At 56.9% G+C, this 12,807-nt stretch overlaps 3 protein-coding genes across 3 annotated transcripts; all 3 read left to right on the top strand.

The window, feature by feature from the left end:
• Positions 1–475: 475 nt before the first annotated feature.
• Positions 476–5,009, top strand: LOC121359182 (phosphatidylinositol 4-phosphate 5-kinase type-1 alpha-like). The gene is made up of 9 exons (XM_041477953.1): positions 476–838; positions 1,234–1,317; positions 1,481–1,529; positions 1,868–1,952; positions 2,442–2,585; positions 3,078–3,213; positions 3,778–3,837; positions 4,236–4,299; positions 4,803–5,009. Exons 1-9 carry the CDS (start codon positions 525–527, stop codon positions 4,803–4,805), a joined length of 939 nt encoding a protein of 312 aa, XP_041333887.1. The 5' UTR covers positions 476–524; the 3' UTR covers positions 4,806–5,009.
• An 869-nt stretch (positions 5,010–5,878) lies between these two features.
• LOC121359181 lies at positions 5,879–7,034 on the top strand. The gene is made up of 2 exons (XM_041477952.1): positions 5,879–6,450; positions 6,493–7,034. The coding sequence occupies exons 1-2, from the start codon at positions 5,886–5,888 to the stop codon at positions 7,032–7,034; spliced, it is 1,107 nt and encodes a 368-aa protein (XP_041333886.1). The 5' UTR covers positions 5,879–5,885.
• On the top strand, positions 7,033–12,750 carry PSMD4 (proteasome 26S subunit ubiquitin receptor, non-ATPase 4). The gene is made up of 10 exons (XM_041477951.1): positions 7,033–7,160; positions 7,815–7,955; positions 8,792–8,906; positions 9,479–9,565; positions 9,709–9,777; positions 10,059–10,274; positions 10,494–10,602; positions 11,336–11,467; positions 11,586–11,653; positions 12,407–12,750. Exons 1-10 carry the CDS (start codon positions 7,135–7,137, stop codon positions 12,581–12,583), a joined length of 1,140 nt encoding a protein of 379 aa, XP_041333885.1. The 5' UTR covers positions 7,033–7,134; the 3' UTR covers positions 12,584–12,750.
• The last annotated feature ends 57 nt before the right edge of the window (positions 12,751–12,807 follow it).

Genomic DNA, 12,807 nt, shown 5'->3' on the forward strand with positions numbered 1-12,807 from the left:
TCTGCCTTTTTTCCTGGTTTTTTGGGGAAAATCGTTGGTGTTTTGTGGTTTTTCATTGGTTTTTTGGGAAAAATCGGGGGTGTTCTGTGATTTTTGTTGGTTTTTTTTTGGGAAATCAGGAGTGTTCTGCCTTCTTTCCCGTGTTTTGGGGGAAATTGGGGGCGTTCCATGCTTTTTCATGGGTTTTTGGGGGGAAATTGGGGGTGTTCTGTGCTTTTTTCCATGTTTTTAGGGAAAAGTGGTGGTGTTCTGTCTTTTTTCCTGGTTCTTGGGGAAAAACTGGGGGTGTTCTGTGCTTTTTCCTGGTTTTTGGGGAAAACTGGGGGTGTTCTCTGCTTTTCCCTCTTTCTTTGGGAAAACTGGGGGCGTTCTGTGCTTTTCCCTCTTTCTTTGGGAAAACTGGGGGTGTTCTGTGCTTTTTCCTCTTTTTTTGGGGGAAATTTGTGAGTGTTCTGCTTTTTTTTCCTGTTTTTCCCTGGAAAACTGGTGCCTGTTCCCCCTTTCCCGTGTTTCTGAGCTTTCCTATGGAGCACTGGAAGATCCCGAGCCGCGGTCCGGCCCCGTCTTTGCCCATTTCCCGTCGGGTGCCCTTCCCCAACTCCCGTTTCCCCGGGCAGGTGCTGCAGAGTTTCAAGATCATGGACTACAGCCTGCTGGTGGCCATCCACAGCCTGGACCAGGCGCAGCGCGAGCGCGCGGCCGCCGGCGGCCACCGCGAGCGCGACGGCGACAGGGACGGGCGCGGCCGGCCCGCGGCGCAGAGAGCGCTCTACTCCACGGCCATGGAGTCCATCCAGGGGGAGGCCCGCAGGGGGGGCACCATCGAGACTGACGACCAGTGAGATTTACTGGGATGGCCCTGATCCATTCCCCATTCCCTGATCCATTCCCATTCCCTGATCCATTCCCTGACCCATTCCCTGACCCATTCCCTGATCCATTCCTCATTCCCTGACCCCATTCCCTGATCCATTCCTCATTCCCTGACCCCATTCCCTGATCCCATTCCCCATTCCCTGATCCATTCCCATTCCCTGACCCCATTCCCCATGCCCTTACCCATTCCCTGACCCATTCCCTGACCCATTCCCTGATCCATTCCCCATTCCCTGATCCATTCCCTGACCCCATTCCCCATTCCCTGATCCATTCCCTGACCCATTCCCTGATCCATTCCCCATTCCCTGATCCATTCCTCATTCCCTGACCCCATTCCCTGCTGCCCTTTCCCAGGATGGGCGGAATTCCCGCCCGGAATTCCCGGGGGGAGCGGCTGCTGCTCTACATCGGCATCATCGATGTCCTGCAGTCCTACAGGTCAGTCATCAATTACTAATTAACTACCCGTTAATTAACCCACATTTTCTGGGCCTTGGGATCCCCCCGGATCAGCAGTTTCTGCCGTGGGCTTCAAACCCCGGGAGTTCCATGGGAATTTCTGGGAATTCCTGGGAATTCCTGCTCCATTCCCTCCCCGCAGGTTCGTGAAGAAGCTCGAGCACTCCTGGAAGGCCCTGGTGCACGATGGGGTGAGTGGGAAATGGGAATTTCTGTGGAAAAAGTGGGAATTTTTATGGAAAAATGGGAATTTTTATGGAAAAGGTGAGGATTTTTGTGGAAAAGCAGAATTTTTTGAGGGGAAAATGGTCCTTTCTTATGGAAACCCCCAGTTTTAAAGGAAAATCCCCAGCTTTTAAGGGAACTCCCCACATTTTAAGATCTTCCCCCTGAATTCCTGCGATTCCCACCCCAATTCCTGGGATTTATTCCCAAAATCCTGGAATTTCCCCCCAAGCCCCTCGGAGCTCCCCCCGCCTGCCCGGAATTCCCGGATTCCGGGGCTCATTCCCGTTTTCCCGGGTTCCAGGACACGGTGTCCGTGCACCGGCCCAGCTTCTACGCCGAGCGCTTCCAACGCTTCATGTGCCACACGGTGTTCCGCAGGATCCCACGTGAGTGCCCCGCAGCAATTCCCACGTTCCCCTCTGCAATTCCCAGATCTCGGCCCTGCTCCCCATTTCCCCCCTTTTTTCCCAGCTTTTTTCTGGATTTTCCCAGCTTTTCTCCTTCTCTGTCCCAAAAAAAAAAAAAGCTGGAAAAGTGATTTTTTTAATGGGTCTTTCCCCCTTTTCTGGGTTTTCCTGCTTTTTTTATAGCTTTTTCCTATTTTTTTTTTTTCAGCTTCTTTTTCCTTTTCCTGACATAAAAATTCCCTGGAAAAGTCGGAAAAGTGCTTTTTGTTTTTTAGGGATTTTCCCTCACTTTTCCAACCTTTTCCTTCTTCTCCTGCTTCAAAACCTCCCCGAAAACCTGCTTTATTTCCCCTGGGAAATGCTTTCCTCGTGGATTTTCCCCCTTTTCCTCCTCCTGCCGCCCCTCCCTGCCCCAGCGCCCCCGGAATCCCGGGAAAGCCGCGGTTCTCATGGATTTCCCTCTGGCAGTGAAGCCCTCCCCGTCCAAGAAGAGCCGGGGCGGCGGCGCCGTTCCCAGGAGGAGCTGCCAGGGGGGGATCCCGCTCCCGAACCAGCTCCCGGCCGCGGGGGACGCCCGGGCCGCGCCGGGCCCCGAGCCGGACCTGGAGCAAGGTGGGCACAGGGGCTTCCACCCCAAAAACCCCCGGTTTCATCCCACAGAATGCCCGTTTTATCCCAAAAATCCCAGCCCCATTCCCAGGTTCTTGACCCCAATCCCATTCCCAGTTTCCCGACCCCGTTCCCATTTTCCCGATCCCGTTCCCAGTTTCCCGACCCCGTTCCCATTTTCCCGATCCCGTTCCCAGTTTCCCGACCCCGTTCCCATTTTCCCGATCCCGTTCCCAGTTTCCCGACCCCGTTCCCATTTTCCCGATCCCGTTCCCAGTTTCCCGACCCCGTTCCCATTTTCCCGATCCCGTTCCGCTTCCCCGATCCCATTCCCAGTTTCCCGATCCCGCTCCCAGTTTCCCGATCCCGCTCCCAGTTTCCCGACCCCGTTCCCAGTTTCCCGACCCCGTTCCCAGTTTCCCGTTCCCAGTTTCCTGACCCCGTTCCCAGTTTCCCGACCCCGTTCCCAGTTTCCTGACCCCGTTCCCGTTGCAGGCTCCCGGCCGGATCTGCTGCCGCGCTCGGTGCCGGACGCCGGCGGAGCCTCGGTGGCGCCGTCCCTGTCCCTGTCCCTGTCCCCGTCCCTGTCCAGCCCCTCCCTGGGCAGCGCCGGCGCCTCCCCCCCCAGCAGGTGGGAGCGGGGCCGGGGATCCCGGCGGGAAGGGAAGGGATTGGGACCGGGAAAGGGATTGGGAAAAGGGATTGGGATCGGGAAAGGGGGGTTTGGGATTGGGAAAAGGGGTTTGGGATCATTGCTGAGGGGTTTGGGATTGGGAAAAGGGGCTTGGGATTGGGAAAAGGGGTTTGGGATCATTGCTGAGGGGTTTGGGATCAATCCCAAGGGGTTTAGGATCAGGGGAAGGGGTCTGGGACCATTCCCACGGTTTTTGGGATCATTCCTGAGGTTTTTGGGGCTGTTCCCAAGGCGCTGGGAGCTCTGCCCGCTCCAGCCCCTCTCCGGGAGGTTTCCCTGGAATGCCCCTGTGGAAAATGGGGAATTCCCACGGCTGATCCTGAATCCATCCCCGTGGCCGATCCCGGATCCCCGTGTCTGATCCCGGATCCCCGTGGCCAATCCCGGATCCCCGTGGCCAATCCCGGATCCCCGTGGCCGATCCCGGATCCCCGTGTCTGATCCCGGATCCCCGTGGCTGATCCCGGATCCGTTCCCGTGTCTGATCCGTTGTTCCCGCAGGTCCGTGGGGGTGGAGGTGCACCCGGGGCCCGGCGCGGCTCCCGCCCCCTCCCTGCCCAGGTGAGATTCTCTGGGATCTTCCCGGGAAATCCCAGATCTGGGGTGTTCCCCATTCCTGCTCCCAGGGCTGGAATTCCTGTGGGGCTCCCAGGGAACGTTCTCTCCATCCACAAATCCCATGGAATTCCCGGGAGGAATTAACCTGGAGGATTCTCTCCACGCATGGGAATTTCATCTGGAATTCCCGGGGATCCGCTTCATCCGTGAATTCCATGGAATGTTCATGGCGTTTTCTCCTTATCCTCCTTCTCCATGGGAAAACCCGGATTTTCCAATGCTTTTCAGGTGGTTTTCCCAGGATTTCCTGGGAATTCCGTGGGAAGAGCAGGGGGTTGGGATTTAGGCCTGGGATTTCTTGGATTTCCCCCCAAATTCCCGTTTTTCTGTTGTTTTTCCAGCGGATCCCCCGGCCCCTCCCTGCCCCTGGAGCTGGAGGAGCTGCAGGAGACCGAGATCAGCTTCGTGAGTGTTTTCCATGGAAAAAAACGGGAATTCCCAGGGACTGGGGGGGTTGGGTCCCTGAATTTCCTGGGAATGCAGCGGGATCGGCTCTTCCCTCGCTCCTGGGGCTTTGGGCAGCCCAAAATCCCTGGAATTGCCCAAAAAGAAGGGAAATCCTTCATTCCAGAGCGTCTGGAGTGTCCCAAATCCCACCCGGAGCATTCCCAGATTTCCCATCTTTAATTCCAACAGGATCTGGGGGAAAATTCCTGCCCAAAATTTCGGGAAATCTGTTTAAAAAAGAGGAAAATTCCTCATTCCCGAGTGTCTCCAATAAGTCTGGAATGTCCCAAAATCCCTGGAATTGCCCCAAAAGCAGGAAAACCCCTCATTCCAGAGGGTCTGGAGTTCCCCAAATCCCACCCGGAGCATCCCCAGCCTCCCCCTCCTTTCCCAGGGCTGGGAATTCCGGGGTAAGCCCCAGGCATTCCCAGCTTCCTCATTCCCGGCTTTTTCCCTTCCAGTGAGCACCTCGGGATTCCTGCTGGAGCTGCCCCTGGAAAGTCCTCGGGATTCCCCCGGAATTCTGGGAAAACCCAGCACGAGAGGGATGGAAACCTCGGGAACAGGCACCCGGAATTCCCAGGGATTCCCGGATTTTGGGATGAAAACACGGGAGAGAATTCCTGGAAAATTCCCAGCGGGAGTCGGAGCCGCGCCGATTTTTTTGTGGAATTTTTTTGGGGGGCGGGGGGGGGAATTTTGGATTTTTTTTTTTGGATTTTTATCCCGATTTTTTTTTTTTTTTTTGGAATTTCGGTAGGATCCCATCCCGGTTTTCAGCCCTGTGGGAATTCTTGGGATTGTTCATTATTAATTATTAACTTTTAATTTTTTATTTCAGAAATCGGGATTTGCTCCGGGTTTTCCATGGGAAATCCCCTGGAAAACAGGGAAAAAAAGGAGGAGAAATCCTGGAGAAGCTCTGGCTCCTCCTCCCTTTTCCCAGCAGGAATTTTGGGAAGCTTTTCCCACAATCTGGGAGGAATTTTTGGGATTTTTGGGGATTTTTTTGGGGAATTTTTGAGGTGTTTTGGGGCATTTTTGAAATCCGAGCCCATCCTGGGATTTCCCCCGGATTTTTTAAGGATTTCTCAGCCCAAATCCCATTTTTCCAATCCCCAAATCCCATTTTTTAACACATCTGACAATCCCACAAAATTCCCAGAGCAGATTTTGGGATGGGATAAAAAACCCCAAACCCAGAACGAGGGATTCCCCACCTGGATCCATCCCAAAAATTCCCAAAATTCCCAAAGTCCCAGAGCAGCCCCCGGGGCTGGGGCTGATTTCTGCTCCATCCCTGATTTTTTTATGGAAAAATCTCCTTTTTCTTTCCCCAATTCCCTCTTGGAACGACCCCATTTTTATACAAAGCCTGGAATTTGTGGAGCAGGGAGGGAATTCCTCCCCGGGCTCTTCCCTTGCCCAGGTTTTTTTAAGGAAATCTGATTTTTCCTGCCCCAAATTCCCAGATTTCCCCTCGGAGCGGCCTTGCTGCCCGAGGGGATTCGGGGACAATTCCATGGATTTCCCTTTTCCTTGGAATGTTTGTCTATATTAGACAAAGGCCCTCCCAGTCCCCTTTTATTCCCATTTTTTATCGGATCAGGAGGGGAAATTTCCCCCATTTTTTCCCAATTTCCCCATTTTTTTCCCCAATTTTTTCCCAAATTTTCCCAATTTTTTCCCATTTTCCCCACTTTTTTCCCCAATTCTCCCCGCCCCCAGAAAGGAATATTTATGAATATTTAAATATTTTTGGGATAATTCCCCTTTTTCCTGGGAATTCTCCCCATCCAGAGGCTGGGGGGGGGAGGGGCTGGAATTTTTGGGATTGGGGTTTTTTTTTTTGGGCGGGGGAGGGGCGGATTTTCCTGTTCCAAAGGGGGAAATTTGGGAATTGTGGGGGGAATTTTCCAGGAGAAAAAGAGGATTTGGCTCTTCCCGGGATAGGAACGGAATTCGTGGAATTCTCCTGGACCTGGAATGGAATTAATGGAATTTTCATGGACTTGGAATGGACATTTCCCAGATTTGGGATGGAATTTCCCGGATTTGGGATGGAATTTCTCAGATTTGGGATGGAATTTCCTGGATTTGGGATGGAATTTCTCCGATTTGGGATGAAATTTCCTGGATTTGGGATGGAATTTCCCGGATTTGGGACGGAATCCGTGGAATCCTCCTGGAGTGGGACAGAATTCATGGAATTCCCTGGACTTGGGACGGACTTTCCCTGGGTTTGGGGATGGAATCCGTGGAATTCCCCCCGGAGTTTTCTGGGACTTTGCCCGGAATGTTCCCGGATGTGGGGATGGATTTCATGGAATTTTCCCGGAATTTCCCCGGAATTTGGGATGGAATTATTTCCTGGATTGGGAATGGAATTCCTGGAATTGCCGTGTCCAGCCTGGAATTGTTGTCACCCTTGTCCCCAGGTGGGGCCGGCGGGAGCCCCCAGCTCTGCCTGGGGACATTTGGGGACCCTGGGGACATTTGGGGACACCCCTGGGGCGGCACAGAGGGACAGGAGCCCCCCCCGGGCTGTTCTCAGAGCCCCTCGCAGACCCCACGGGGGGCGGGGCCCTTTGGGGACAGTCCGGGACTTTTGGGGACAGCGGTGTCCCCCGGCCGCTGTCCCGCCCAGCCCAGAACTACAACTCCCAGCATGCTCCGCGCCGCACCTCGCCTAGACGGGGTGCGCTGATTGGCCGCGGGGTTTGGACCAATCAGCGGGCGCGTTGTTGGGCGTTCCGGGGAGCGGGCCGGCGCTGAGGGGAGGAAGGAGCCAAGATGGTTCTGGAGAGCACCATGGTGTGGTGAGAGCCCCGGGAGCGCCGGGCAGCCCCCGGCAACGCCCGGGCAACCCCCGGGAACCTCCGGGCAACCCCCGGGAACCCCCCGGGCAACCCCCGGGAATCCCCCGGGCAACCCCCGGCCCGCCCGGCCGCTTCCCCTGAGTCATGGCGGGGGGGCGGAGCGGGCCGGGACTGAGGGGAGCGGGGAGTGAGGGGACAAGGGGGACAGAGAGGGGATATGGGGGACAGGAGGGGACATAGGGAGGACAGGAGGGGACAGGGGGAACAAAGGGGACAGTAGAGAGGTGCAGGGACAGGAGGGGACAGGGTGTGAGGGGAGGGCAGGACCTGAGGCCAGGGGGGGCTGAGGGGACAGGGAGGGGCTGAGGCAGAGACGGGGTAGGTTCTGTGGGATGAGCTTCAACTGTTCCCAAAAAAGCCGGAGTTTGGGGGGATGAACGTCAGCAGTTCCCAAAAAGTCACAGGTTTGGGGGGATGAACATCAGTCATTCCCAAAAAAAAGGAGACTTTGGGGAATGGATGTCAGGTATCCCAAAAAAATCCGATTTTAGGCACCTAAACCCCATTTTTCCCCCACAAAACCCCAACCACCCCAGGAGAGGGAGTCTCCCGGGATCCCCCCGAGCCATTCCCGGTTTTTTTTGGGAATTGCAGCGTGGACAACAGCGAGTACATGCGGAACGGGGACTTCCTGCCCACGCGGCTGCAGGCGCAGCAGGACGCCGTGAACATCGTGTGCCACTCCAAAACCCGCAGCAACCCCGAGAACAACGTGGGGCTCATCACCCTGGCCAAGTGAGGGGCATTCCCGGGAATCCCTGGCGTCGGGGGGCTGGGAATTCCCGGGATTGGGGGGCTGGGAACGGTGGGGAGCTGCTTGGGGGTGACCGGGAAGGAGCGCTTGGAAAATGGGAGGGATCTGGGGATTTTGGGCTCATGGCAGGGGGGAGCTTCAGGAATTGTTGGAATGGCTCATTCCCGCCTGGAATGGGAGGGGTCTGGGGATTTTGGGATCGAGGGAGGCGGGGAATTCACAGAGGGGAATTGTTGGGAATAACTGGTGGCTGCTGGTTCCCGCTTGGACTGGACTGGGAGGGATTTTGGAGGTGGGGAAATCAGGGAGGAGCTGGGGAGCTCAGGAATTCTTGGAAAACAGTTGGGAATGGCTCATTCCCACTGGGAAGGACTTTGGGGACGGGAGCTTCAGGAGTTCTTGGAATGGCTCGTTCCCACCTGGGATGGGAGGGATTTTGGAGGCAGGGAAGGTTGGGAATTCAGGGAGAAGGAGCTGGGAATTGTTGGGAACAAGCTGGGAATGGCTCGTTCCCAGTTGGAGTCGGGCTGGTCTGGAATGGGGGGGATTTGGGATTTTGGAGGTGGGAACTTCAGGAACTCTCGGAATGGGAGGGATTTGGGGATCGTTGGAGGTGGGGAAATCTGGGAATTCAGGGAATTCCCTCCCAGATCGCCAAAGAAATCCCCGGGAGTCGCTGCTGTGGCTGTGAAGTGCTGCAGCCCCGCAGCTGAGCCAGGCTGAATCCCAGGGGGAATCTCCTCCCTGAGAGAGTCCCAGGGGGGAAATCCCCCCCAGATTCCTGGCAGTTCCTCCAGAATTCCCGTTGTTCCCGCAGTAACTGCGAGGTGCTGACCACGCTGACCCCGGACACCGGGCGCATCCTGTCCAAGCTGCACACGGTGCAGCCCAAGGGCAAAATCACCTTCGGCACCGGCATCCGCGTGGCCCACGTGAGTCCCGCGGCATTCCCGGGAATTCCCGCAAGGCGTCAGGGCCTGGGTGTGGGAAATTGGCTTTGCCCGGGCTCCTAGCTGGGGAAATGTGGGTTTCCTTGGGTGTTTGTGGTGAATATGGTGGGGGAGGTTTTAAAGCAGAAATCCATGGGAATTTCAGAGAAGTCCATGGAAATCCACCATAAATTCATGGGGATCCGTCATAAATCCATGGAAATTTCATAGAAATCCATGGAAATTTTACAGAAATCCCTGGAAATCCGCCATAAATCCATGGAAATAAATGCCTGGAAATTTCACGTAAATCTATGGAAATTTTACAGAAATCCATGGAAATGTACTACTAATCCATGGAAATTTTACAGAAATCCTTGGAAATTTCACAGAAATCCATGGAAATCCACCATAAATCCATGGAAATTTCACAGAAACCCCCCTGAATCCCAAGATTTTCAGCCCAGCCCTGTCCTGCCCCCCTCAAGCCCCATCCCCTGGAGCAGATCGCGGGATCTGGGTCTGGGGGATCCCCGTTTTCCTGGGAATGGCCCCAAATCCGGGGTTTTGTGCAGCTGGCGCTGAAGCACCGGCAGGGCAAGAACCACAAGATGAGAATCATCGCCTTCGTGGGCAGCCCCGTGCACGACAGCGACAAGGACGTGAGTGCCGCGGCGGGAACGGGGCTGGGATCCCTCGGAGCTGGGCAGCCGATTCCAGAGCAAATCCCGAGTTTCTGTGGGATCCGGGTGCTGGGCCAGATCCCAGATGCTGCTGATCCCAGGGAATTCCTGCTTCTCCCCAGCTGGTGAAGTTGGCCAAGCGCCTCAAGAAGGAGAAGGTCAACGTGGACATCATCAACTTTGGGGAGGAGGTGAGAATCCTGGGAATCCCCACATTCCACAGGGAATTCTGGGGCCTCTCCCGGCTCTGTGTTGGGGCTGGAAAATCCTGACGGGTGCTTTTGGGAACGAGGTCAGTCCTTGAGGGCTTTCCCTGGATCCCAAACCCTGCCCATGCCCGATTCCCTGCTGGGAACCTGCTGACAGTTGCATTCGGCATTCCCAGCACCACAACCCCACAAAACCCCAAATCCCTCCCCAGTCCCACATTCCCACATTCCCAGCCCCTGAGCGTTCCCACGTGCGTTCCCAGGAGGCCAACACGGAGAAGCTGACGGCGTTCATCACGGCGCTCAACGGCAAGGACGGCAGCGGCTCGCACCTGGTGACGGTGCCGCCGGGGCCCAGCCTGGCCGACGCGCTCATCAGCTCCCCCATCCTGGCGGGCGAGGGCGGCGCCATGCTGGGCCTGGGCGCCTCCGACTTCGAGTTCGGGGTGGATCCCAGCGCTGACCCCGAGCTGCCTCTGGTAGGGATCCCAAAATTCCCAGGAATTTCGGCGTTCCCAGTGTCAAAATCCCACAAACCCCAAATCTCCCAGCTCCCACAGCGCCAACCCCAAAATTCCCAGGAAGCAGGCAATTCCCAGCGTCAGAAACCCCCGGATCCCCCCAGGCCGAGCCCCTGGCCCGCCCCGCCCCTCGTGCCCCGGGGCTGCCGCGGTCGCTGACGCGGGCGGGCGTTGCAGGCGCTGCGCGTGTCCATGGAGGAGCAGCGGCAGCGGCAGGAGGAGGAGGCGCGCAGGGCGGCCGCCGCCTCGGCTGCCGAGGCCGGGATCGGCGCGGCCGGGGGCGATGGTGAGGGGGCTGACTGTGGGGTTTGTGGGATTGGGAACGGGGTGGATGGAATGGGAACGGGGTGGATGGGATGGGGATTGATGGGATTGGGAAGGGGATTGATGGGATTGGGAAGGGGATTGATGGGATTGGGATTGATGGAATGGGATTTGTGGGGTGGGAATGGGATTGATGAGGTTGTTTATGGGATTGATGGAATGGGGTTTATGAGACTGGGATTGATGGGATTTGTGGGATTGGGAACGGGATTGATGGAATGGAATTTATGGGAATGGGATTGATGGGATTGGGAAGGGGATTGATGGGATTGGGATTGATGGAATGGGATTTGTGGGGTGGGAATGGGATTGATGGAATGGGGTTTATGGGAATGGGATTGATGGGATTGGGATTGATGGGATGGAATGGGATTGATGGGATTGATGAGATTGGAAATGGGATTCGTGGAATGGGATTGATGGAATTTGTGGGATTGGGAACAGGGTTGATGGAATGGGATTTATGGGATTGGGAACAAGGAGGACTAAAAAGCAGGATGGGTTCAGACTGAACACTGGGTGCGTGGGGATGCCCCATGGATTCCCGGGACACGCCGTGGATCCCGGGACGCCCCGTGGATCCCGGGACACTCCGTGGATCCCGGGATGCCCCGTGGATCCCGGGATGCCTCGTGGATCCCGGGACACGCCGTGGATCCCGGGACACGCCGTGCATTCCCTGCCCTCCCCGGCAGAGTCGGACGAGGCCCTGCTCAAGATGACCATCGGGCAGCCGGAGTTCGGCCGCGCGGGGCTGCCGGACCTGAGCTCCATGAGCGAGGAGGAGCAGATCGCCTACGCCATGCAGATGTCCCTGCAGGGCGCCGGTGCGTGCGGCCCGGGAAACCCGGGAAAACCGCAGGGAAAACCCGGGAAACGCCCGGGAATCGCGGCCTGGCTGCTCCCAGGGGTTTCTCCATGGATTTCTGGCGTTGGCTTTTGCAGAGTTTGCCCAGGCCGAGGCGGCCGAGGTGGACAGCGGAGCGGCCATGGACACGTCCGAGCCCGCCAAGGTGGGGCTGCAGGAATTCCTGCAATTCCCAGCATTCCCAGCATTCCCGTCAATCCCATCCCACCCACAGAACGGGAGTGAGGTCATCCTCAAGGTCCTTCCATCCCAAAGCATTCCAGGACTCCCTGTCCTGCTTTCTTTGGGATTTCAGGGACAAATGCTGGATCCTGCCCCGTTATTCCATGGATTCCCCATCCCTGGGAGTGTCCAAGGCCCCATCCCACACTCCAGTAACGCCAGTTCCTCTAGAGCCCTCTGGACTGGGATGATCCCAAATCCCCTGGGATGATCCCAAATCCACTGGGCCAATCCCGAATCCCCCGGGATGATCCTGAATTCCCTGGGTTTTCCTGTGGATCTGGATGATCCTGAGTCCCTTGGGCTGATCCCAAATGCCCTCGGCTGATCCGGAATCCTCCAGGCTGATCCCAAATCCCCCAGGCTGATCCCCACTCCCCCGGGGCGATCCCCAGTCCCTCGGTCTGATCCCAAATCCCTTGGGCCCACCCCAAATCCCTCAGACCGATCCCGAATCCCTGAGTCTGATCCCAAATCCCTTGGGCCCACCCCAAATCCCTCAGACCGATCCCGAATCCCTCAGTCTGATCCCAAATCCCTTGGGCCCACCCCAAATCCCTCAGACCGATCCCGAATCCCTCAGTCTGATCCCAAATCCCTTGGGCCCACCCCAAATCCCTCAGACCGATCCCGAATCCCTGAGTCTGATCCCACATCCCCCGGGCCGATCCCGCAGGAGGAGGACGACTACGACGTGATGCAGGACCCCGAGTTCCTGCAGAGCGTGCTGGAGAACCTGCCCGGCGTGGACCCCAACAACGAGGCCATCCGCAACGCCATGGGCTCGCTGGCCTCGCAGGCGGCGCGCGAGCAGCGCGAGCAGCGCGACAGGAAGGACGAGGAGAAGAAGTGAGCCCGGCGCGGCTCGGGAGCGGCGGGAGCCGGGCGAGTTCCGCCGGCGTCCTGGGAGCAATAAACGGAATTTCTTGGGAGCGGCGGCAGCAATTGAAGGGATTTCCTGCAGGGAATGGCGGGGGTTTCTTGGGAATTCTGGGAATGATTAAAGGAATTTCTTGTGGATTGTGGGAAGAACAAAAGGGATTCTTTGTGCTGGGGTTACTGGGAGCTGGAATTCCC

This window comes from Pyrgilauda ruficollis, unplaced genomic scaffold, assembly GCF_017590135.1.
Source record: "Pyrgilauda ruficollis isolate IOZ18807 unplaced genomic scaffold, ASM1759013v1 scaffold422, whole genome shotgun sequence".
Taxonomy (NCBI): Eukaryota; Metazoa; Chordata; class Aves; order Passeriformes; family Passeridae; genus Pyrgilauda; species Pyrgilauda ruficollis.